The 27,309-nt window shown below is 38.4% G+C and overlaps 1 protein-coding gene across 1 annotated transcript in view; it reads right to left on the bottom strand.

Moving 5' to 3' along the window:
* Window positions 1-27,309, bottom strand: part of LOC120221275 (phospholipid-transporting ATPase FetA-like) — a 75,781-nt gene that overhangs the window by 24,429 nt on the left and 24,043 nt on the right. The window contains exons 5-13 of the mRNA XM_039218563.1: window positions 26,677-26,738; window positions 21,378-21,450; window positions 20,943-21,013; window positions 19,777-19,859; window positions 18,869-19,027; window positions 16,325-16,413; window positions 11,499-11,695; window positions 7,780-7,988; window positions 5,621-5,664 (exon numbers count right to left, since the gene is read on the bottom strand). Coding sequence (XP_039074494.1) covers window positions 5,621-5,664; window positions 7,780-7,988; window positions 11,499-11,695; window positions 16,325-16,413; window positions 18,869-19,027; window positions 19,777-19,859; window positions 20,943-21,013; window positions 21,378-21,450; window positions 26,677-26,738 — 987 coding nt within the window. The remainder of the gene's footprint in view (window positions 1-5,620; window positions 5,665-7,779; window positions 7,989-11,498; window positions 11,696-16,324; window positions 16,414-18,868; window positions 19,028-19,776; window positions 19,860-20,942; window positions 21,014-21,377; window positions 21,451-26,676; window positions 26,739-27,309) is intronic.

Raw genomic sequence — 27,309 nt, 5'->3', positions numbered from 1 at the left:
TATATTTGGAGGTTATCAGTAAGTATGTGGTAGTTAAAGCCATGTAAATACATGAGATTATTCAGGGGGATTATATCGATGGGGATGAGGTTCAATAACAGATCCTTGGAGAACATCAGCCCCTATGGCCAAGTTGATGAGAAAAAGCAGACAGGAAGGAAAAATAAGAAGAGTTATTTAACAGGAGCCAATGGACAAGAAAACTTTAAGAAAAAGTGGAGTTTAAGTGTTAAAATCTGCAGAGAAGTTGAGTAAGGACTTAACAGCAAGACAGTCATTAGTGAGCTTGGCTAGGATACTTTCAGTGGATATCACAGGACAGAATCTAATTACAGAGAGTAGGTTGAGGAATTAAAGAAAGGTGAGGAGTTAGAGACCTCTGTAATTGCCTGTTTACCTTTATGGCTCCTCCTCAAGTCTGCCAACTCTTTTAAGGTAGGGAAAAAGTCTCTTTTGTTTTCCTCTAACCTTTAGTATTTACTCAAAGTCTGACATATGGTTGATACTCAGTAAGTATTTTGGACTGATGGGAGACAGACAATGGCTAGAGGGCAATACAGGAGTGGTTCTAAGTACTTTTTAAAAAAATATGAGTAAAAATAAAACATAAACATTTATTTTTAGTGGTTACCTCTGGTTAATGGGCTTAGGGTTATTTTAAATTTTATTTATTTTAACTATTTTATTTTTAAAAAAAATTTTTAAAAATATTTTATTTATTTTTGAGAGAGAGAGAGAGAGAGAGAGAGAGAGAGAGACAGCATGAGTAGGGGAGGGTCAGAGAGAGAGGGAGACAAAGAATCCGAAGCAGACTCCAGGCTCTGAGCTAGCTGTCAGCACAGAGCCTGATGTGGGGCTCGAACCCACGAACCATGAGATCGTGATCTGAGTCAAAGTCATATGCTCAACCGACTGAGCCATCCAGGCGCCCCTAACTATTTTATTTTAAATTAATACTTTTTTTTGGCTAAAATGAGCAAATCAGAAGACTCTAGATGCTGGCGAGGATGTGGAGAAACGGGCACCCGCTTATACTGTTGGAGGGAATGTAAACTGGTGCAGCCCCTCTGGAAAACAGTGTGGAGGTTCCTCAAAAAATTAACAATAGAACTCCCCTACGACCCAGCAATAGCACTGCTAGGAATTTACCCAAAGGATACAGGAGTGCTGATGCATAGGGGCACATGTACCCCAGTGTTCATAGCAGCACTCTCAACAATAGCCAAAACATGGAAAGAGCCTAAGTGTCCATCAACTGACGAATGGATCAAAAAGATGTGGTTTATCTATACAATGGAATACTACATGGCAATGAGAAAGAATGAAATCTGGCCATGTGTAGCAACATGGATGGAACTTGAGGGTGTTATGCTGAGCGAAATAAGTCAGGCGGAGAAGGACAGCTACCATATGTTTGCACATATAGGAGGATTAGGAGGAACTTAACAGAGGACCGTGGGGGAAAAGAAAGGGGGAAATGGGGGGGGGGAGAGGGAGAGAGGGAAACCATGAGAGACTCTTGAATGTTGAGAACAAACTGAGGACTGATGGGTATGGGGGAGAGGGGAAGGGAGGTGATGGCCATGGAGGAGGGCACTTGTGGGAATGAGCATTGGGTGTTATATGGAAACCAACTTGACAATAAACTATTTTTAAAAAATAAATAAATTAATAATTTTTTTTAGAATAGTTTACAGAAAACTTGGACAGGAGTACAAGGAGTTCCCATATGCTCTCTCTCTCTTTTTTCTACTCTGATTTCCTTTATTCACATCTCACATTAGTGTAGTACATTTGTTACAACTGACAAACCAATATCAATATGTTATTATGAACTAATGTCTATAGTTTACATTAGAATTCTGCATTGTACAGTTCTATGGGTTTTGATACATACATGTTATAATGAATCCACCATGACAACATCACACAGGATAGTTTCACTGCCCTAAAACTCTCCTGTGCGCCGCTCTACTGCTTCATCTCTCTCTCCACCTCTCCCCAACCCTGTGGCAACCACTGATCTTTTTACTGTCTTTACTATTTTGCTTTTCCAGAATGTCATATAGTTGGAATCATAGTGTGTAGCCTTTTCAAATTAGCTTCTTTCACTTAGCAATATGCACTTAAAGTTCTTCCTTTTGTGTGTGTAGCTTGATAGCTCATTTATTTTTACTGCTGAGTAATATTCCATTGTATGGATATACTAAGTATTTTTTTTTTAAGAAAGGGAAAACTTGAGCTGAAGGGAAAGAATCACATAAGAGGAATAACTTTCAGATATTAAGAAAGAGACAATACAGGACTGACTGAGGTTCCTGAAGAAGTGGAAAGGGATGGAATCTAGAATATACAAAGAGATTAGTATTGAAAGAAAACAGGCTACCTTTTTTGAGACTGAAGGAAACTAGGTAAAAATGTGCTCTGATGTATTTATGGAAAAGGATATTTAGATGATAGTTTGAATTTTTCTCAGTAACACTGAAGGCAGTATCATCTGCTGCATATTGTGGAGAGAGGGGGATGTGGTAGAAGGCCTGTGGGTGATGAATTCTAGAATAGCTAACATGCAGAATTAAGTATGAAGCTGATCACAAATTAGTAAAAAACTATCCAAGTAATATTGGAAGTCTAGGAGAGGTTGGAGTTTCTAAATTTTTAATGAGTTTGTGATCTCTAAAACATGCTTGGCACTCTGAGATTAGGAACAGAGAAGGACAGATGGCTTGGTTAATTAAAGGTTGAGATTTGCTGGGTGATTAAAGAGAAAAAGGACTAGTAAGGTATTGAGGATGTTTATGATCTTGGGTACAGACAGGGGACAAGAAAGGAAAGGAAGTCAAGTCATGACAGATTGACAGACTTGGAGAAAAGGAGAACTGAGGGTTTGTGAGTCTTCCAAAAATAAGTAAGCAGGCATACATAGCAGAAGTCAGTACCAAGAGAGATAGAGGAATAAGGTATGTGATCAGAGATCATGATGGGTTTGCAATTTCAGAATAATAAAATTCTAAATAGTGACATGGGAAAGGGTGATTAAGAGTTTTTGAGTACTAGAGGTCATCTGAAAGACATACATTTTCAGAATCTGAAAGCATCCATGGTGAGAGATCATCTAGAAAGTAGCCAGTATCACCCAAGATGACAGTAGGGATTGGGTAGAGAGGAAGAATAGGAGCCAATTTTCAAAGTCTTCACTGAATGAGGTGAAGAAGTCAGAAGATGAGTAGGTGTTAATGACAGGAAGAGTTAAGGAGGAGCATTGCCAGAGTCATAAGCATCATAGGAGGAAAAATTATATGAAGAAGAAAAAGTAATGGTTTAAAAGTGGCACAGGATAATGAAGACAATACATTTGGGCTTTTGGTATGTAGAATAGGAGAGATGGAGGAAAAGTGATGTTCTCAGAGAAAGTCAATCAAGGCAGGAGAAGAAATCATTTTTATGAAGAGCTGAGGCTATAGGTAAGCTTGTTTACAAGGGAACAAAGATTCCAGTGATCCAGTGGAACACATGTTATGGTTAATCAGTAGCTGAAGGAAGTGGTAGGGGAAAGAAACTCTAGAATAACAGTTTATTCCCTAAAGGGTATAATTTTGTTTATATTGCTAAAGTCATTTGCAGAGTCTCTAGAAGAAGATTTAAGGCAAAAAAAAAAAAAAAAAAAAAAAGTCGATTTTCTTTCCCATTCCCAGTCTCTTTGGGTAGATAAAGGTGAGGAAGTACTTGGGAGCTGGAGCTAGCTATTTGGTAAATAAGTCAAGTGGCTAAGGGTTTTGAATTAGTTATAGAAGGAAAGGGATAGGGTGAGGAGTACCATGAAGGTAACAGAGACAGCCCTCTGAAGGGATGTTTAATATCAAATCTATAAACGAAAGCTATAATCCAATATTAGAAAAAATAGTCAAAATGAACCAGCTAGACATAGGAAGAATGAATAGAAAGATATTTTTGTAATTGTGTGAAATACAACTATTGAGTATGTCACAAATCCTGAAGCTATAAAGGAAAAAGAGTGACATAACAGATTTGATCATCTACATTAGAAACTTCTACACAGAAAAAAGTTATAAACAAAAACCAAAGACAAAATCGGGGAAAGTAACTGTAATGTATGTGTCAAAGGAAGGGCTGTTATTTTTACTATATAAAAAGAACTTTCAATTAAGAAAAAAAGGGCAAAGAATATGAACGGGCAACTGAGAAAATAACTATAAACAGGCAATAAAGTGGGAAGGGGAAGGAAAATAAGCAAAAAAAAAAAAAGATTCAATCTGATTAGTAATCAAAGACAGGTAAATAACATGAGATGCCATTTTTAACCAATTAAATTTCTAAAGATAAAAAAATTATTAATAGTACTGATAAGGATATGAGAAAAAAGAATTATTATATATTTTTGGTGGTATTGTAAATTGCTGCAATCCATCCAGAGAGCAATATGGCAATATTAAATGTGCTAAAAATGTGGCTACCCTCTGACCAATCAGTTTCACTTCTAGGACTTTATTCGAAGAAAATAATTATCAGAAGTGACAAAACTGTATGTACCAAGGTGCTTAACACAATGCTATTTATAATAGTAACAAAAGAAAATGGAATAAAAATAGGGGATTGGTTACATAAATTAAGGTACACTAATACAAACAGATATGCCACTCATTCAAAATTATGATGTGGATCTAAATTTACTGACATAGAAAGGGAACTACAATATAATGTCAAGTGAATAAAAAGGAGGTTGAAAATAGCATACATGCTATGATGCTTCCTCTTTCTGTCCTTTTCTTTCCTTTCTTTTTTCCTTTTTTCTCTTTCCTCTCTCCCTCCATTCCTTCCATCCGTCCATCCATATGTCTATCATTAGATCTTGATGTATATGTGTGTGCATATACACACACATGAAAAACATGTGAAAAAATATACCCCCAAATTTTACATTGGTTTTCTAAAGAAGATTGAATGATTTTAACTTTCTTCTTCATACATTTCTGTATTCATTGGAGTTTTTAAGATTTATTTTGGAGAAAGAGAGCATGAGTGGGGGAGGGGCACAGATAGAGGGGAATCCAAAGAGAGCTCTGCAGTGACAGCAGTGAGCTTGAGCTCTATGCGGGCTCTAACTCACGAACCCGTGAGATCATGACCTGAGCCAAAGTCAGACACTCAACCAACTGAGCCACCCAGGTGCCCTGATTGGACTGTTTTAAAATATGGGGATAGACTATTTTTTAAATAGAAAGGAGGAGGGGGAGGGGGAGGGGGAGGGGGAGGAGGAGGAGAAGAAGGAGAAGAAGGAGAAGAAGAAGGAGAAGAAGAAGGAGAAGGAGGAGAAGGAGAAGAAGGAGAAGAAGGAGAAGAAGGAGAAGAAGGAGAAGAAGTAGTAGTAGTAGTAGTAGTAGTTGTTGCTGTTGAAGAAGAAGAAAGCTATTTTCATTTTAAAACACAAACCCAAATCCCCTCAAATAGACATAGGTCATTTATAACACTTTCTGATATTACGGGGCCAATAAAAGCTTTCCTATTTCAGGGGCTAAGGGACTCTTAATTTGTGTCAAAGATGCTGCTGTGCAGCATGGCCTCAGCTCTCACGATTTCACAGGTAACTGTAATCACTCACCTCAGAGACTTCCACCTTCAATCCCTTTTTGTCATAGACACAACCTGTTGATAAGTAAAGAGAGCAGACTTGGAAAGAGTTTTAAAGAAAAGTTAAATTTTTTTGCTGTGATAAAATACATATAACATAAAAATTTAACTATTTTTTAATGTATAATTCAGTGGCATTAATCATATTGACAATGTGGTACAACAATCACCATCATATATTTCCAAAAATTTTCACCATCCTAAATTCCCCAATTTCTCCCTATTCCTAGCCCCTGGTAACCTCTACTTTTGTCTCTATAAATTTGCCTATTCTAGACAATTAATATAAATAGAATCATAAACTATTTCCTTTTGTGTTTGGCTTATTTCACTTAGCATAAAGTTTTCAAGAATCATCCATGTTGTAGCATGTGTCAGAACCTCATTACTTTTTATGACTAATATTCCTTTGAATGGATATACCACAATTTGTTTATCCATTCATCTGTTGACGGGAACATGGTTGTTTTTACCTTTGGGCTATTGGTGAATAATGCTGCAATGAATGCCAGCATATATCTATCTGGTTGAATCCCTGTTTTTTATTTTTTTGGGGGAATACATCTAGGAATAGATTTATGGGGTCATATGGTAATTTAAAGGAAGGTTAACTGCTTACTGCTTCTGATTCTATTATCCTAGACTTCCAATCAAGCTGCCTTAAATCCCCTCAGGCCACCTAGCCCTTAGTGCCCCAGTAAGCTCCACTCCCCAAGCTAATGATAAGAAGTCATTTGCTTGGGCGCCAACTCCTCTCCCTTAAGTGCGTCAGGCTGGAAATTAATCCCTGGATCTAGGAAAGACCTTCTGTCTCAGGAAGCCCTCTAGTCAGAAAAGTTACCTAGAAGACATATGAAAGTAGTGCAAGAATGCTTAGCATTCTTGGCCAGCAGATAGTACAGACAAAATGGCAGTGGAAGATAGTCGATGTCAAGCACATAAACCCATGGCCCTTTTGGGGCACCTGGGTGGCTCAGTTGGTTAAGCATCTGACTCATGGTTTTGACTCAGGTCATAATCTCACGGTATGAGTTCAAGCCCCATGTCAGAATCTTCACAGAGTGTGGGGCCTGCTTGATATTCCCTCTCTTTCCCTCTGTCTGCCTCTCCCCTGGTCATTCTCTCCCATTCAAAAGTAAACAAACATTTAAAAAAATTAGAAAAAAGAAAAGAAAAGAAACACCCATGGCCCTTTCAACCTTATCCAGTATATCACATCAGGTCTTATAATGAGACAGAAAATTAAGATCCTCACCCAAATCAACTCATCTAAAATTAGGCTTTCAGACTTTATACATAGGAAAACTTATTTGGCAGGGATAATAGGAAATAGTAGCTTTTAAAAAAAAATCTTAATCTTAATTTTTAAATTATTTTTTAATTGAGGTGAAAGAGATATAACATACAAGTAACCATTTTAAAGTGTACAATTCAGGGCCATTTAGTGCATTCACAATGTTGTACACTACATGTCTCTCTAGTTTCAAAGCTTTTTCATCACCCCAGAATAGAAATGCTCTACGTTTTTAGACGTAATTGCCTTCCTCAGCTAGTTAGTGCACTGGGCATGAATGTTCATATACCTGACGACTTAACCCTGTTGCAAAAATAAGCTTAGGCTTAAGGCATGAATTGAATGAGGAATTGGCACTGGGGACCCTAACTATTCTTTGATGGCTTCTCTTAAGACTGCTTACTGGTCTGAGGGGGTATCAGGAGATTAGCAGTTCAACACTATGCTGGTTTCTCTGTGTGATTTAATATGAGAGTGAACTGACGTTCACTGACATTCACAGAAAGAACTGACATTCTCATATTAAATCACACAGAGAAACCAGCACACCGTTGAAGACATTGGGAATTCCTTGAGGACAGAGATTAAGTCTTGTACATTTTGTTATTTCCAATATCCAACACAATGGATTACCTCTGTGTGGTGTTAAATAAATGCTTTTTGGTAAGCAACTGAACGGAGTAGGTGATCTTTGCTTAGTGAATAAAGAAGGTTGTGAGAATGAGAGGTAAATGTGAATTTCAGAGGCATACAGAATTAGTGGCAGATTATTCTTCAAAACAATCTGCAAAGTAGAATTATCCCAGGACTCAGGGAAAGCAGGAAGATATGCATACCATAGAATATCCCATTAATAGAACACTTATTGAAAACCATGATGTTCTGAGTCAGGGTTCCTGTTTTGTCAGAGAACACGTATTTGACCTGGCCAAGCTCCTCATTAAGGGTGGTGGTGCGAGCCTGTGCTGGTGAATTATGTGGTGCATAAAACATCTTCCGATCCCAGTTGATGTAGCAGCTGTTGCCCAATCTTATTATTTCAACACTATGGAGAAAGCAAGAAAAGAAGGGTCCTGGGTTAGAACATAGCAAATACATAATCCTAGATTCCCTCTTAAGAGGTCAGGGCCAGCATCTGAAAATCAGAATATCCTCCTTGGGAACCTACCATGGACTTTGAAGGACATTCCTACCAGCCAACCAATGCAAATCTGATCTTGACCATTATCACTCAGTGCTTTACCATCTGGACCCAGATATACTTCATTATTTTTGCTGAGGCATAACCCTGTTTTATTTTTTCTTCTTCCAAAACATCCAGGAAAAGTAAAAAAAAAAAAAAAAAATGAACCTTTGCAGTAATGCAAGGCCTGATAGAATGAAGAACTACCTAATAAAAGGCTGCTTAGGTTTATTTATTTATTTATTTATTTATTTTTTAATGTTTTATTTATTTCTGAGAGAAAGACAGCATGAGCAGGGGAGGGTCAGAGAGAGAGGGAGACATAGAATCTGAAGCAGGCTCCGGGCTCTGATCTGGCTGTCAGCACAGAGCCCAATGCGGGGCTCGAACCCACGAACCGTGAGATCATGACCTGAACCGAAGTCGGATGCTTAACCGACTAAGCCACCCAGGAGCCTCAAAAGGCTGCTTAGGTTTAATTAGAAGATTACTGTGGCTGTCATGTAAATCCACTGGTGAGGAAGAGAAATTTGAAACACTCAGAAACTTTGTTTCAGAAGAAGAGAAGGATCTGTGAAAATCAGAAACGGGTTATAGAAGCTGACCTGATAAATTTCCTGGCAGTGGCAATCTGCCTGTGGTGTCCCTTCTCCCCCTAACAGTGTCCTCTTAACTTTACCTGAAGTTTCCCTACTCCCTACTGTAAAGAAAGTATGGATTCTTTACAGTTAATAAGCATCTTCATTTAAAAATAGTTAAGATTTTTAAGGGGCCTCCTTTCTATAACCATTTGTGCTTAATGTGTGTTAGTTTTGGTCACTTCCAAAAGACAGCTGCGTTGGGCAACATGGATTTTTTAAAATTTCAGGTGAGTCAGGAGTACTCTAGCCCACATTACTGACTCTACAGTTGTTCAAGCACTAAATCTTGATTCCTTCTTTCCTTTGCCATACCAACCAACATAGCTATTTCTCTAAACCCAAACATTTAATCATATCTTTCTTTCCTTAGAAAAATCTTTGCTGCTTTTAGGATAAAATCCAAACTCCTTGGGGGTCACCTGGGTGGCTCAGTTGGTTACGCGTCCAACTTTGGCTCAGGTCATGATCCCACAGTTCATAAGTTCGAGCCCCACATCAGGCTCTACATTGACAGCTCAAAGCTTGGAGACTGCTTGACATTCTGTGTCTCCCTCTTTCTCTCTGTCCCTCCCATGCTTGTGCACATGTGCTCTCTTTCTCTCTCTCCTTCTCTCTCTCTCTCTCTCAAAAGTAAATATATAAACATTAAAAAAAAATCCAAACTCCTTGGCCTCACATTTAAGGCTCTCCTGGATCTGATACTGAATTATCATCCAATATTTTAGCCTAGGCTACTCACTATTCTATCACCAGATCAAGCTTTTAAAAAACACCAAAACTCTGTACATGCTGATTTTTCTGTTTGCAATATTGTTTTGCTATTTTTTGCATGGTGAATTTCTACTCTTTTCTCAAATACCTGTTTGATGTTACTTTTTCTGTTACTTTTTCTCTAACTCTCCCAAGCCTCTCCAGGCAGAACCAACCCATTCCTTTTCCAGTCTCCTATAGCTCTCTCCTATACATTTGTATTACATCATTTTCCACATTGTACCATAATTATTTAAGTGTCTGTTTCCATGGCTGTGTTGTAAACTTATCTATAGAAAGGGTTGTCTTATTATTTATGTTTCTATTTCTAGCACCTAAGATAGTGCTTGGCACATAGTAGGTGCTCAGTAAATATTAAATTAATAAGAAAATTTAGTCATACAGGGTGCTTTTCAGGTTGGAATGTCAGTGCAGGGTTTAGGAAACCTGGAAAGAAGGATGCAAAATGTGCTTGGGTGTGTGTATGTTAAAGGGAACGACGAAAATAGAAAGAGGAGATCAGAGTAAGGGCTTATTTTACTTATTTCAAATTTTTGTCCATGAAACGGAGAAGGAAACATCCTTTTTTTCTTCTACAACTTTTAGAAACCAGAACTTATGTCATAATTACACCTATAATAACATTTGCCACAATGTTTCTGTGGGAAAATAAATTCTGAGTTCTGATGAAAATAAATGTTTGCATCTACAAAGAACTTATCAAACTCAACATCCAAAAAACAAATAATCCAGTGAAGAAATGGGCAAAAGACATGAATACACACTTCTCCAAAGCAGACATCCAAATGGCCAACTGACACATGAAAAAATGCTCAACATCACTCATCATCAGGGAAATACAAATCAAAACCACAATGGCTCACACCTATCAGAATGGCTAACATTAACAACAGATGTTGGCGAGGATGTGAAGAAAAGAGGATCTCTTTTGCACTGCTGATGGGAATGCAAACTGGTACAGTCACTCTGGAAAACAGTATGGAGGTTCCTCAAAAACTTAAAACTAGAACTACCCTGTGACCCAGCAGTTGCACTACTAGGTATTTATCCAAGGGATACAGGTGTGCTGTTTTGAAGGGGCATGTGTACCCCAATGTTTATAGCAGCACTATCGACAATAGCCAAAGTATGGAAAGAGCCCAAATGTCCATCAATGGATGAATGAATAAAGAAAGTGTGGCATGCATACACGCACGCACGCACACAATGGAGTATTACTTGGCAATCAAAAGGAATGAAATCTTGCCATTTGCAACAACGTGGATGGAACTAGAGGGTATTATGCTAAGCAAAATTAGTAAGTCAGAGAAAGACAAATATCATATGACTTCACTCATATGAGGACTTTAAGATACAAAACAGATGAACAGAAGGGAAGAAAGAAAAATAATATAAAAACAGGGAGGGGGACAAAACATAAAAGACTCTTAAATATGGAGAACAAACAGAGGGTTACTAGAGGGGTTGTGGGAGGGGGGATGGGCTAAATGGGTAAGGGGCATTAAGGAATCTACTCCTGAAATCATTGTTGCGCTATATGCTAACTAACTTGGATGTAAATTACAACAATAAATTTAAAAAGTGAATGGAACCTATCTCATTGACTGACTAGGAGCCGCCTGACTTGTGCTTCAGCATCACCAAATTTCTGTGCATTTTTTTCAATTATTGCATGTGTTTCTATGTCTTATTTAGTTACATTATAAGCTATTTGAGACCAGAGATGATTTTCTCTTTGTATAACTCACATAGTATTTAGCACACTATTGTGGATATGGAAGCACTAATACAATCTCTAGACATTTCTCAGAGTGTTTTGCACACTGGCACTGTGGAAAGTAAAGAGTTAAAGAGCATACAGTTTATGCTTTCTAAACATTCACACTCTAGTTGGGGAGTTAAGTAGGATGTATAAAGTCAGCTCTTCCCCTTACGACACAAAGTGGTCAAAGAAGCTTACCTGACATAAAGGGAAATGGGTACCATAGTGTTGAGAATAATGAAGTAGGACCAGAATACGAGGATGGCAGAGATAGCTGATGAAGGGACATATTCTTTCCATGGCAGATAATTCTGGAAGTAGTAGCCTTTCTTGTTTTCCCAAACACCATGCCCAATTGCTAGGATAAAGCACATGCTGCCTAAAAACAGGAAAATCTGGAAATCAGAAACAGAATTAAATTAACATTTCATCTAAGGCATGTGCTGCTTTGTAACTACTTTTGGAGACTTAGCTCTCAACAAAGGTGTCTCTTCTTGGAGGGCAGGGGGGCCCTGTAGTTCACACGCTCTAGGCAGTAGTACATAGGACAGAAAAGAAAGCCCAGCAGGAGCCATCCTTGGAATCTTTTTTTCTTTTCAAATTTTTATTTAAATTCTAGTTAGTTAACATGCAGTGCAATATTGGTTTCAGGAATAGAATACAGTGATTCATCACTTACATACAACACTCTGTACTCATCGTAACAAGTGCCTTTCTTAATACCCATCACCCATCTAGCCCATCCCCCACCCTCCTCCCTGCATCAACCTTTACTTAGTCTGTTCTTTATTGTTAAGAGTCTCTTATGGGGTTTTTCCCTCTCTCTCTCTCTCCACGCCTCCCACAAATGTTCATCTCTGTTTTGTTTCTTAAATTCCACATATGAGTGAAGTGATATGGTATTTCACCTAAAACTCTTCACCTTTTGAGCAAATTTCTCACATTATATAATTTTATCTGTAAACTGTAAAATTTTTAATGTTTATTTATTTTTGAAAGAGAGAGAAAGAGAGAAAGAGAGAGAGGGCATGTGCACGCACAGGGGAGGGGCAGAGAGAAAGAGGGAAAGAGAGAAAGACAAAGGCTCTGTCAGCACAGAGCCTGATGGGGGGCTTGAACCCACTAACTATGAGATCATGACCTGAGCTGGAGTCGGCCACTTAACCCAGAGCACCCAGGCACCCCTGCAATTGCTTCTTCTAAGAATAGTAATAAGAATTTTTCAAAAGTTCTTTTCTTTTCTCTTCTCGGAAATATAATGTCTGTTCCAGGGTCAGTTATTTTACTTGTTCATCCTCATCCTCCTCTTTTGTGTTCCTGATTTCCCTCTAGTACACTTAAAAATATGAGTAAAAGAGTAGTTTAATGATTATAGGTTGGTTTTGTTTCCTTTCATTAATTTTGTTTCCCCAATAGGCCACTCTCCTGAATGGGAACGTGAAAGCACAAGTTCTATGTAGGTAGGTAGTATGTGTTATTTGATGAGCCTCACCTCAGGTACACAAGGAAAATGAAAGCACATTTGAGTCCCTTAAAGTTGAAATAAACTGGGTTTTACTCTTTTTTTAAAAAAAATTTTTTTTTAATGTTTTATTTATTTCTAGGAGAGAGAGAGAGACAGCGTGAGCAGGGGAGGGTCAGAGAGAGAGGGAGTCACAGACTATGAAACAGGCTCCAGGCTCTGGGCTGGCAGTCAGCACAGAGCCCGATGCGGGGCTCGAACCCACAAACCGCGAGATCATGACCTGAGCCAAAGTCGGACGCTTAGCCGACTGAGCCACTTAGGCGCCCCTTAAATTAATTATCTTGATCACTATCCCATATACCATTCCTGCTCCCCATACCTGCTGATGCTAGGTAGCTTGGAGCTATCATTGAGCTCTACCAGGAAGAATGCATTTGCAGTGAAGCTTTCACTACTCTGGTTTGTCTATCAGTGTAATCTAGGGGCACCTGGGTGGGTCAGTCAGTTAAGTGTCTGACTCCTGGTTCTGGCTCAGGCCATCCATGATCTCACACTCCATGAATTCAAGCCCCACATGCTATCAGCACAGAGCCTGGATTCTGTGTTTCCCTCTCTCTCTGCCCCTCCCCCACTCACTCTTTCAAAATACATAAATAAACATTTACAAAGTATATAATCTATCTACTTTCTGCCTTCTAAAAACTCATCAACATGTTGTGCCTACTGATGGTTCATCCTCTGCCACGGCTCCTTGACATTTATTTCCTGTTTGCACTTCTTTACAGTCATTTCATGAATCTTCTTAATGTTCTTCTTAAACTGGATGCCCAAAAGTGAATACAGTACCTCAGATAACATTTCATACTTTCTGAAGGAAAGACTGAATGACCATTCAAATATTGGCATTTATAGCAGCTACTCTACCAGCTTAGCTGCCCCAGCATTTATACTGACTCTCTATTACCCTATCTTGTGAGAACCTGAGCAGAGAACTACATTCTCTCTCTCTGGAGACCTCCTACTGCAGATACCTCTATGGTCCTGCTCTAATCTGCACTGGGGTTCTCTAGGCCTGCTATTCAGCTATCATCCTAAGACTTCCTTTCACTTGCTTCCATGTTTCCTGACTTCCATATCTTCTTTCTTAGTTTACTTTCTTGGTTAATTGGGTACACACATCAGGAGCTTCCTAAGAGAGGATGCAGGATGAATAAATCTTTTTGAGTGTTTATACATATGGATATTTCTTTATAGTTGAATTTTATTAACAGTTTCACTAGATTTAGAGTTATAAATTGCAAATAATATTCTGGAACACATTTGAAGGCATTAATATTTACCTTCTGCTGTTGCTGCTGAGGAGGCCAATGCTATTCTGGTTTTTGATCCTGGTATTCAAGTTAGTTAACATACAGTGTAGTATTGGTTTCAGAAGTAGGACCCAGTGATTTATCACTTCCATATCACACCCAGTGCTCATCCCAACAAGTGTCTTCCTTAATGCCCATGACCCATTTAGCCCATTTCCTACCCACCTCTCCTCCAGCAACCCTCAGTTTGCTCTCTGTATTTAAGAGTCTCTCATGGTTTGCCTCCCTCTCTTATTTTTTCCTCCCCTTCCCCTATGTTCATCTGTTGCATTTCTTAAATTCCACATGAGTGAAATCGTATGATAATTGGCTTTATCTGACTGACTTATTTCACTGAGCATAATATGCTCTAGTCCCATCCATGTTGTTGCAAATGGCAAGACTTGATTCTTTTTGATTGCCGAGTAATATTCCATTCTATACATATACCACATTTTCTTTATCTGTTCATCAGTCGATGGACATTTGGGCTCTTTCCATAATTTGGAGATTTTTATTTTTAATTTTATAATTTCATCCTATGTGGTCAATCTACCTTGTTAAGCAGGACTTCTCATGTGTTTTAATTTTGCCTCCTCAGGGAGACAGCAAATATAGCAGAAAGAGCATTGATTCTGAAAAGTTATGCCTAGATGGATAGATGAAATGATTAAATAAAATTATATATGTAAAGCATCTGGCACATATTGATTCACTGCCCCCTTTATACACTTGAAGGCTGCACCCAGATCTTATACATCCTTGTGATCCTCACAACATCTGGCACATACTGGGCACATTATAGATTTTCAATAAATACAACTTGATGACTTAATGAGTCATAAACCTGTCTTTTCCATTATTTTTCTGTAGGATTTTATTTATGATATTTATCTTTACTGTGTCAATTTGCATATTTGTCAAATGGACTTGCTTAACGTCATGGATGTAGTGCGGCTACAGTAAGTGAATGATGAATATTCTAAAAAGTTAAAATCACTCTAACAGATGTCAAGTATTATGGCTGACCTTCAGAGAGGTAAACAAGTAGGTGAAACTTCGTTGGCATATGGGAGCCATCCTTTGCAAACAAGCCTAAGCTAAATGACCTAACTTAGTGCCTAATGAGAGATGTTCCTAATACAGTCAGAGGCATATTTGCCCATGTCACCTTCTTGAATTCTCAAATCTGACTGTCTTCCTCATTAAGAAACCAGGAAATGTCACTATTTCAACTGCTGACGGCTATGCAGATAGTAGTCAAAGAGAAAGGTAGTGGATACTAGCTTCTGGTCTCAAAGCTAAATGAACTTTCCTAATTTTCTAAAGCCCCATTTACTAAATCCAAAGCATTTAGGAAAAGAACTGTGGTATTTCCCATAATAAATAATGGAGAAGAGGTAGTTTATAATTCAGATATTAATAATACACAGAAAGAAAAGGCATTTTTGAATTTTGAGAGTCTAAGCGATAGAGTAAAAATTTAAAAAGTCATGTAATTAAGTATAAGTAGCACTGAAATTGCTCAGTTATGCAAAGAAGTTGTATAAGAAATGTAGGTCTACATCTAACAAGAATAAGGACAACCTGTATAGGACAGCATGGAAATTAGTCTTCAGTTTAAACTTCTGTTATCAAAGCTATCATTATCTATTGAGTGCTTTTCCAATTTCATTTCTTAGAATCAGGATCTCTATTTTTCAGCTGAAATCTTACAGCACAGACAAATGTAAAGCTGCTCTTTTTGAAGTGAGAATATCATAATGAGGGGGCCAGAATAAAACTCACTTGATCTCAATTCCCCTGTGGCAGACTCCTCTAAGGAAACAGTTTGAAAATCATCAGTTTAAGTAAGGTGTTGTATTAGTCCAAATGAAGTTTTATTATAGTATCCATGAGTAAAATAGGTTATGAGAAAATAAAAATGTGTCAATTTCTAAAGAAGGGTCCTTGATCTGTTCCAGTACCACTCATCAAAGCATCAAATCTTAAAAAAGGGTTACCATCCTTTATAACAGGCATAAACTAGTGAAGAGACTCCCTTATCAATCTACTCTGTTCTTTTTTGCTTCCGACATTAGTAAATGGCATACTAAAACTGCTTGAGTCTTTCAAACAACTAAATTCCAGGTTGGAAATGCTAGCTGCTGCTATGGAAGGAAGAAAAACATGTCTACTTGTAAAGAAGCAGAAAAATGTCTTCAACTTACCCAGACCACAAGGATATTCAAGAGATGGTCCAAGTGTGTCCGTTTAAAGGTAGACTTTCCACAGTTCTGCATTAACTTGGTGTCTGGTCCTAAGTGAAACAGGGAGACCAGCTCTTAGAATCACTGAATATACTCAAAGGATTGAAATTGGATTGAAATACACCATTATGGTCACATAATCAAAACTCTTGCCAAAGCCAGGGGATAAAGTCCTGGAGAAAGGGCCAGAGTTGGTGCCAATAACTCAAAAAATTAAAAGTTTGTTTCTAAGGATAATCACAACTATTTCTGCAAAGTGCACCAACGCTGACCCCTCTTTTTGTAGTACTTCAGACAGTCTAGTTTTTTATAGATGAGTTAAGCCAGAATAGGAGCCACAAGCAACTTTCTAAGTTTTTAATTCCAGTTAGTTTAAATACAGTGTTATATTAATTTCAGGTGTACAATATAGTAATTCAACACTAGGAGCCATAGGCTTCATTCTCATAATCATCTGGTTTATTTAGCTTAGAAAAGAGATTTTCTAATAAAGAGATCTCTATCTTCTTTTGAGGAAACCCACTGTGGGGCCAGGCTCTATTTCAAGTTTCTACTTGCAAAAGGGAGAATGGAAAAGGCAATGGCAGTGACTTCTTCTGAGATGAAAGCTGGAGCTTTTCTGAGGCTGACAGAGATTGTATTCCCTCATGACAGGGCAGACAGTAACGAGAAGTAAAGAGCTTTTAGTGGCCACTGGGACTACAGCTGAATATTACTGACCAAAATATAAGCAGTTTAGAAGAAAGTATAAATAAGTAGCAGTTTCTCTGGTGTTTACCATCTGATTGCTATTCTTACATATACTCTAATGAAGTAATTTCATTAATGTTTACACATGAGGGAGCTAGAACTTCCCTGATATGTAGGCAAATACTGAGAATGCAGGACATAAGCTATACCATTCTTTTCTATTAAGTATTTCTTGAAGGCATGAGAAGTTTGGCTCAGAGCGAGGCAGCTACATGGGGCAGAATCTTCTAAGGGTACTTAGAAAGAAGTACCCTACCACAAGTTTCAAGAAGGATGTGGTGCGGCGCCTGGGTGGCTCAGTTGGTTGGGCTTCCGACTTGAGCTTAGTTCATGATCTCAACAGTTCGTGAGTTTGAGCTCTGCATTGGGCTCTGTGCTGACAGCTCAGAGCCTGGAGCCTGCTTCAGATTCTGTGTCTCCCTCTCCTTGCCCTTTCCTCATTCGTACTCTGTCTTTCTCTCTCTCTTAAAAATAAATATTTTAAAAAAACTTTAAAAAATCATTTAAAAATAAAAAAGAAGGATGTGGAGATCATGGCTGAACCTGGGCATCATGTAGCACGAAAAGCAACTAAATTCTGCACTGAGAACCTCAAGATGCTCTTAAGCAGTTATCAATTCTCTTCTGCTCTGAGCTTCCCAAATCCCCAAAATATTTTGTGCTACCATGTAAACCAAGAGTCAGAGGGAAATCTTAACTAAATTTGTGCTGGTTGGCAACCTCACTGATATTACTTTAGGGAAAAAAAACCTTTTGCTGAAAGATGAGTTTTTTTTATGAATGACAATGTATAGGGGTAGCCACTGAAGTACGGTGAGGAAAGTTAAATGTACTTCAAATCTGGGTTTGGCGCTAGTCAGCTTAGAAGCTACCACTATAGCTCAAGAACCAATGAAAAAGTTCCACTAAGGCCTTCGTGGACGCTTATGCTTCTTTCTAGGGCTTGGATCCCATTATTTTCCACAAAACGGAAGCATTAGGATCCCCATGTCTAGGAGTGAATTCTCGAAAAGGAGAGCTCTGAGTTGAATAGTATTCACTGTGGCAAATCCTCCCTGATGCTATCTTCAGTGTTCCCCGTCTGCTTACTATTCTTGTTGTCATCAATTTCCACTGTTACCAAGTACACAGGTTAGCACAGAAGCTTCCTCCATTTTCCGGAACCATAGAATAACCCACTAAGCATAAGGGATTACAGTTCTAAATGACGTCTCAAAAGGGGCCACTTCTAATGATTCACATTGCCTTTTCTTTGGCATGAATCCCTCACATTTTATATTTTTCTCCATAATGAGCTATGTGTATTCTTTCCTGAGAGCAATCTATCTGTCTATCTATCTATCTATCTATCTATCTATCTATCTATACCCTCTCCTGTCACATGTTCCCATTTTACATACTAATTCCATGTATACTCTTTCTCTGTGTGTATCTTCTTTTGTGTCCAGATATGATTGGAAAAACTTATAAATGTCCTGTGATTTTGCAACATAAAGACTTTCTTTAACAAAGGCAGAGATAATAATGTTGGCAGCTCGTTGCTTAGGGAAAAATTGTTCTTCTGAGAAAAAAAATTTTTTTCTTAAATCCTTCATTATTCCATCTATCTACCTCCCTTTCTATCTGTCTTAAAGCCATAGTTTTCTGATATTTATCTGAGTCCTATGTCTACATCTTGGAAACTGAGTGAGCACCAATTGGTCATGAATGGAATCCAGCAGATTGGGGGTCTGCTGTGACTCTAAGGAGACGTACCAGTATAAATCACCAGGCCATAGCACCAATCTGTATTCCTGATGATGCAGCCTCGGAGTAGCAGCTTTTCATGGTCCAGGATGTAATTTTTTCCCTTATAAGTCAGTATTCCTGTGAATTTGTCCAACTTGTTATTGGGAGACTCACACGTCACTTTTCCTGAAGAAAAATGAAGGTGTAAGAGGCCTGGCTCTAATCTCAGGGCTTTCCTAACAGGACAGAAGGAGGTTTAACAGACAAGAGGAAAGAACACCCCTCTTTCAAAATACATACACATCTTTTTCCTATCTTCTCTCAGCTGCTACCCATTTCTTACCAGCTCCCTTTAGAAAGGCAGACAAAAGTTTTTGGGCATCAAAGAAGAGTAATTATGTATGTGACTTGTATCATTTGGAGAGAGAAAAACCCACATGATAACTTACCACCATCAGTACTGCCAGGTAGTATGAGCTCTGAATCTGAAGAAATTAAAAAACTACTTAACTTAAAGCAAATCTAGTATTTTTCTCAAAATGGAAATACTTTTTATTTTTCCTGATTACTAAAATAAAACATATCCTTTGTAAATAGGTATACAATACTAAAAGGAGACAGGGGAAGGTAAAATTGCCTAGAGATAAGTGCTGTTAATCTTTTGAAGTACATCCTTCCAACTTTTTCTATGCATGTACTCATAAACAAACATGTTTCCAAAAATAAGCTTATGTTATATATACTGTATAGCCTACTATAATCATTTTCTTTCACTGGTTAACATGTTGTGGATATTTTTTACATGTGACTAAATATCAACTTGCATATTGTTCTTACTAAGTTATGTAGAATTCACTGCATGGATGTGCCATACTTTATTTAACCAGTCCTCTATGGATAAAAATTTGGGTAAGCGAGTGTACTTCTTAACTCACCATCAAAGGCAGACAGCAGTTCCAGGTTATCTTCCAAGTTACTGGTGACTGGAACGGCCTGCTTCACTTTTAGGTTGGTTTCACTAGAGCAAAGGACACATAGTCACCAGAGCACAGGCCACACACACACCAGCAACCTAAGTCATTTCTTCTGCCTCTTCTTGGGATTGCAGGAAACAGATATTGCCAATAGAGCTTGGGCTATAGGTCTGACCTCTAAGAGCCACCCCTGCTGTTCTCTCTCTAGGACAATACTGAGGTAGATGGCTGCACAAGGAAGCTGAGTATTAGCTCACTCCCTCCCCTGTTTCTCTGCTCTCATTCCCTGCCATACACCAGCACTATTTTAACCAATTCATGAAACCTTGCTGGTCAGGTGCTCTACATGAAGCTGAAGAGATACCACAAAACAACCTGAAGATGGCACATGCTCCCTTCTAGAATAAGGAGCAGGTCCTTTTAAGAAGTTTGCACATACTTCCAAATAAACATACTCCTCTCCTCATAAATATTTACAGGACCCATGAAGGAATCCCAAAGAACCATTTACTGATCTAGGAATGCATAGACACAGAAACAAAAATGGAGCCACATTTCAAAAAGCTTGTGGGCACCAACAGGAATGCCCACTGTAATGCCCATGGTAAGAATGCCACTGATACAAAACTCTACAGGACAATCTCCTGAAGATGGCCTCTATCCTCCTAAGATCTTTTGCACATTAATGAATTTCTAATTTAAATCCTTTACAGAACATGGTATTTTATCAGTAAATAATTACCTCCATACTCATCCTCCCTCCCCCCAAAACCTCCACTGGAAACCTTGGAACTCTATTCCGAAATTTTACAGTTCTGTTAACCTCTTTCCTGCCACTGGGCATTACTGAATACAGCCAGAGTGTCTCCAGTTTAGAGATGGGGAATACAGAGTTTATTTGTTCAGATTCTGCACCCAGTGGATGCAAGATTATTGCTGTTAAGAGCTCAGTTTTAGATTTGAAATCCCAAGGATCTGGCCTCCTATTTTCTCTTATCTGGATATTTTTAGCATCTCTGGCACTATCATCTGAGAATAAAATTCGTTCCCTGTAGCATGCTCTCCCTGAGAAATTACTCTAAGCTGGCTCAATGGTCTTAAAACAACCATCAGGAAGGAACACTTACCCATCCAGTTCTGCTGTTTCTATATATGTCAGACTGTAAGGCTCACTGCTAGAGAGTAATAGTACATCAGCCTGTGGTCAAGAAGTCAGAGAAGATAAGGAAAGCAGGAAGGCAGACTTTTAATATTACAGTGCAAAAAAAGCAATTACACCAGAAACAGATGTTCATCCTAAGAACTTTACAGACATTTAGTTTACTTTGTCTAGGATTCCCTGCTGCTACCACACACAGCCTCTCCTAAATCTAATCACACTTTATCTGTAGCTATGGTGAGAGGCAGACAAAAACAAACTTCCTACAGGAGCCATTGATCTCTGGATGCACAGTGAAGCAGACAGAGGTCACCAAAAGCAGTGGCAGCAGAAGTGCTGAGGGGGTTCCTCTGTACCCACTCAAACCAAAAAAGAAAAAGCTGCATTGCAAAGAGGTACTCACTGTGACAGGCTGATTATTTTTTAGTTTTATTATATCTCCAACTTGAATATTCATCCATTTGTCTTCCTTTATCCTGTAAGAAAATGTGCCTTGAATGCCTGCTCTGAGAATTTCCCCACAGCCCTGCTTTGACAGTCAAGAAAAGAAATAAAAAGAAAAACATGAAGATGAAGTCAAGGCTTATAGAAAAACCAAAGTGGTTTGTGATGCATCCTTGCTACAATCAAGAATGGGGCCCATTTCCCTTGACTTCAACTTAAAAGGATTTTCTAAAAACCCTTTAAAATGAATAGGTAGTCATAACATGCTCCTAATTATTCTTTAACTAAAAGTAATATATGTATAAGGTAAAGAAAATAGTTCAAATAATAAACATGTAAAAGGAAAAATTCTCTCCCCCTAGATTTTAGTTTTGCTTGTCAAGGTAGCAAATGTAATTTTTTGTATTTGTTTCTAGAAAATATCAATCCAAATGATGATACAACATATACATTTAAAAGTTATACACTAGAGGAGCACTTGGGTGGCTCAGTCCTTAAGCGTTAAGCGTCCGACTTCGACTTAGGCTCAGGTCATGATCTCATGGTTTGGGAGTTCGAACTCTGCGTCAGGCTCTTTGTGACAGCTCAGAGCATGCAGCCTGCTTTAGATTCTGTGTCTCCTTCTCTCTCTGCCTCTCCCCTGCTCATTCTCTCTCTCAAAAATAAACAAAAAATAAAGTTATACATTAGATACATAATTTGCTGCACTTTGCATGTTTCATGTAATTACATATCTTGCAGAGCACTTATAGAGGATGTGGCCCTTTCTTTTTGATAGCTAAAATGTATCCTATCATATGGTTGTACCAATTTTATTTACTTATGTTACAATTTGATTACTTCTGACCCCTCAAATTCTCACTTCCCACAAAAGGCAGCTGACAGTAGGAGCAGATTCTACAATACTACTGGCTATTTACCCTTCTCTTTTTTGTACCTCAAATACATACAGCCCATAAATCTTTCCTTTCTGATAAAGGACTAAGCAAGATACACAGTACCACAATAATTCTGGAAATACGAGCTACCTCTTTGTAACAATTCTGTTAGGCCAAGCACCCAAAGAGCTGGCCAAGAGAAGGCACACCCGAATGCCATTGTATGTTTCACCTTTGAATGAAGTCTTGTTATCTGCAGGTATGACATACATCACCACTTTGCCAGAGCACAGGTTTTCCCAGAACACCTTTTCAGGAAGGTAACTTCTTTGAGAAGGGCCAAATTTCTTTTACCAAAAAAAGAAAAAAAGTCCTTTTATATAAATTCACTCTGTTAGATAATTTTCTTCCACTTGTGAGTTATATATCTTTTTTTAAAAAAAAAAGTTTGCTTATTTTGAGAGAGAAAGAGCAAGTGCAAGCATGAGCAGGGTTGGGGCGGAGAGAGAGATAATCCTAAGCAGGCTCTGTGCTGTCAGTGCAGAGCCTATCTTGGGGCTTCATCTCACGAACTTTGAGATCATGACCTGAGCTGAAATCAAGATCAGATGCTTAACTGACTGAGCCACCTAGGCCCTCCTCTGGGTTATATTTCTTTAAATCTTATTCCAAATTAAATTTTCTCTGTATGTTACAAATGTAAGTCCTTGTTGTAAAACCATTATTTATATATCCTTGTATCTCCCTCCCTTGGTTTCTTTTGTTTAAAAATTTTTTTTAATTTTTACATTTTTTATTCATTTTTGAGAGAGAAACAGAGCATGAGTGGGGGAGGGGCAGAGAGAGAGGGAGTTACAGAATTTGAAGCAGGCTCCAGGCTGTCAACACAGAGCCCAATGTGGGACTTGAACTCACAAACCATGAGATTATGACCATGAACTGAAGTCGGACACTTAACTGACTGAGCCATCCAGGAACCCCTAAAATTGTTTTAAAAAATGTTTCTATTTATTTTTGAGAGAGAGACAGAGAGAGAGGGAGGGAGAGAGGGAGGGATGGAGAGAGAGAGAGAGAGAGCACAGGTGATGGGGGGGCAGAGAGAGAGGGAGACCCAGAATTCAGAGGAAGCTCCAGGCTCTGAGCTGTCAGCACAAGACCAACATGGGGCTTGAACTCATGAGCTATAAGATCATGACCTGAGCCAAAGTCAGATGCTTAACTGACTGAGCCACCCAGACAGACACTCCCTTCCCTTGGTTTTAAGTGTCATCCTTATGCAGATAAAATACAAAATGTTTACTTATTTTGTTAGTAATGTTTAAATCTGCTTTATAGTACTGAACAGGAATAGCTATAAGAGTTGGATAAAGACGTCTGAATATCTGTTTTACTTTGCTTTGCACTCCGTCTGCCATCATTTTCAACAGTAAAATGTGGCAAGAAGGGTTACAAGATTCTGGCTTCTCCGGAAGAATTAAAAGGTTGTATTTTATGACACAAGGAGCTGTCAAACTATCACCAATCTTTTCCTGAACATTGTAACAATCACATGTCCCAGATGTAGGAGAGGGGACAATATTCCCTTCTGATTTAAAATATTCAGTCCTGTTATGCCATAAGCACATTTTAAAAAAGTTTTTAATGTTTTTTATTTATTTCTGAGAGAGACAGACAGCGTGAGCAGGGCAGGGTCAGAGAGAGAGAGGGAGATGCAGAATCTGAAACAGGCTCCAGGCTCTGAGCTGGCTGTTAGCACAGACCCCGACATGGGGCTCGAACCTACAAACCATGAGCTCATGACCTGAGCCGACGTCGGACGTTTAACTGACTGAGCCACCCAGGCACCCCCATAAGCACATTTTTAATTTCCAGGCATTGCATTCTAACTTCTGGTTTAGAAAATATGATCAGAGGGGCGCCTAGGAGGCTTAGTTAAGCTTCTGACTCGATTTTGGTTCAGGTCAGAATCTCACAGTTTGTGAGATTGAGCCCCTTGCATCAGGGTCTGTGCTGACAGTGTGGATTGGGTTTCTCTCTCTCTCTCTCTCTCTCTCTCTCCTTCCTTCCCCTCCTCTGCTCATGCTCACTCTCTCTCTAAAAAAATAAACTTAAAAAAGATCAGAAAGCTAGAGAAGGCAGTGTTTTGACTCCAGAGGAGATCATTTACATTATATTCTGTTTTATGTGATTGGTCCCTCCTAGAGTTCTGTAACAACTGGTACTTTTCCTACTATAAACACTTAGAAATGCTACATATAATAAGGTCAACGTTCTTTCCCAAATCAAGCCTAGGCTTACCACAAAGTAAGGAGCCAGGAAAAAAAATATAAAAAGGTCAGCATGTTCTGAAGCTGTTCTTGCTCTGAGTGAGGAAAGGTATTGTCAATCTTAATGATTAGTGATTAGTTTTAATTTAGCCCACTAGAGGGATAGGGCATGAAGCCTTGGGATGTTGAGAGGCAGTGAGTTGGAACTAAGGAACCCTCATAAAGCTGGGGCTCTGAAAGGACAACATTAGGGAAAAGATGGTCTAAAAAAATCAACCCACTTGCCAAGGAAGTTAGTCTATCTTTCTCGGGAGGGAGAGGGGTTAGAGAGTAGAGGACTCTCCCTTGAGAATTTGTAACATTGTGAGGTATGGGATCCAAATTTATAACTCCTCAAAATTAGGTCTCAGCAGGTGATGTCCTTGAGTTACCTGGCAGAAGCAAACACAAAACCCCTCAAAAGGATACAACCTCAACTTAGGAAATTTAGAATTCTCATAAAGTTCTACTAACAATGTGCTTGTAGCCAAAGTTATTATTGAGAAATGAAAATGACAGAAAACACAACTTGCACAACAAACTTTTTCAATAGCAGCTCTACTCAAAACCATGTGTTCTAGAAAAGGAAAGCCACTTTTTGAAATATAGATTGTTTCAATAGCCAGCTTCACTGAGTGTTAGACACTAGCTTATAAAGTCTAACTAAGGCCCTGTTGTGACCTCCCACCCTAAGACTATTCTATGGAAAATTCATTTCCAATAGTCTTTTGAAACCCAAGTGTTCAAACTACTTGGGGAGTTCATTTGATTAAATCCATTTGGTCAGTAACTCGCTAGCCCCGCAAATTTCTAATACACTCCGTTTTGTCTTTTCATTTCTAGTTATTCTCTTCTTTTCTTTAAAATTTTATTTTTATTATTATTTTAATGTTTATTATCTATTTTGAGAGAGAAAAAGAGAGCATGCACATGCTCAGTGTGAAGCAGGACTCAATCTCAGGACTGAGAGATCACGACTTGAGCCAGTATCAAGAGTCAGAAACTTAACCAACCAAGCCACCCAGGTGTCCCTTAAATATTCCTTTTAATCACAATTGTCTTTTTTGGTGGTATTTTATGAGAGGCTTCAACAGACCAAAACTTGAGGAAATAATCCACCAGGAGTAAGAATCAGCAGATTCAATAAATAACAGGATTAAATGCCCAACAACTTCATATAATAGAATTATATGATTAAAATTATAGCTGCTGGGTATTCTGTAAGGCCAACATGAAAACGACTGGACTTCAATTTTGAATTCCTTCAAGTTTGTACTAATTTACAATCATGCTACTGCACACACTGGTCATTTTTTCTTTTATACAACCTGTATTTGTTTAATTCTTCCCCGTCCCTTAAAACCTAGCACAGATATTACCATATTACCTCCTCTAGAAAGTCTTCCTTGATTTCTTTAAGCAGCTATGATTGTGAATTTTTATTAATTCCTATGACGTTTTGTATCTCTTATGATAGTCTCCATATTTTGCTTTATATAGGCACTATGTCTGCCTCACTGCCTTCCTGCCAAAGGTAAACTGCTCAAATTTTGTAGGACATCATCAAATATAAACATTTATCTATTGACAACACTTTAGATAGCTATGACCACACACCATAGCAGTGGGGTCAAAATCAATACTTTATTTAGATTGTTAACAAAAAGATGACTCTACCAAAGATTATTTAGTAGAATGGCCAATAAACCATGCCAGAATCCACTGATGTTCTAAAGACAGATAGCTATCTCCATGCTGGCCACTGCACTAATAATAATCACTTGTATGTCATAAATTGTTCATAGCCTTAATATATATTATTTCATTTTCATTTTTGCAACAACCCTCTAAGGTAGAGAATATTATCTCTACTTTAGATAGGAAATATGAGGCCTAGAGAGGTCTGAGGTCACATGGCAAATTCAGGGTATTTAGAAACAAATTCTTATGTTCAACCCTAGGTTCTTTCACTGTCTTGAATTACCTTTCCAAAGCACTCAGCACATCAAAGCTTTAGCAAGGACAACCCTCACCCAGAGCTGGTCCTACCTAAACTGATATCCCTACAACTTACCTGCCATTCATCAGCACCATTACAGAACGGTTGTTGACGTGATTGTCATTTTGGTGCCTGTTCTAAAATTACACAAGAAAATGTTCAGAAAATGGGCATCGAGCAAATTGCATGGAGAAGGTTAACATTTTATTAATGTTTTGAAATATTATCCACTGTAGTTTTCCTTGTTTATAAATTTTCTTTACCTCCCAAAGCCTTTCTATCATTAAAACCAGAGGCTGATGGTCTCAGAGAAGCTGGGGAAAAAAGGGCAGAAAAAGAACCAAGGAAGAAGAAAGAGACAAAAATCTTGGCTTTAAATATCAAAAGCCAAAGCATGGGGGAATAAGAACAAACAATTAAGTAAGTCAAAAGCCACAGAGGAGAGAATGAAAAATGATGGACAGGACTAGAGTGTCACACACCTTGGTAGGGGCAGGGAAAGTTAAGAATTCTCAAGCTTTCCCCCACCATAGTCAACATACAGAAGCTTCTACAGTACATGTAATAAGGAAAGATTAAGTAAAGAACTTCTATTCAAAGACCAAATAGAAGGAGGACAAATACAGAGCATGTACTGATGCTCACATGAATCTTCTACTTCCAGTTAAGATTACTCCCTGGGAAAACGGCAGGACTATGAGGGCAGAG

Source organism: Hyaena hyaena, unplaced genomic scaffold (assembly GCF_003009895.1).
Source record: "Hyaena hyaena isolate Hyena2069 unplaced genomic scaffold, ASM300989v1 scaffold_769, whole genome shotgun sequence".
NCBI lineage: Eukaryota > Metazoa > Chordata > Mammalia > Carnivora > Hyaenidae > Hyaena > Hyaena hyaena.
Note: the sequence above shows the minus strand (reverse complement) of the source record. Positions and strands in the feature narration are given on the sequence as shown.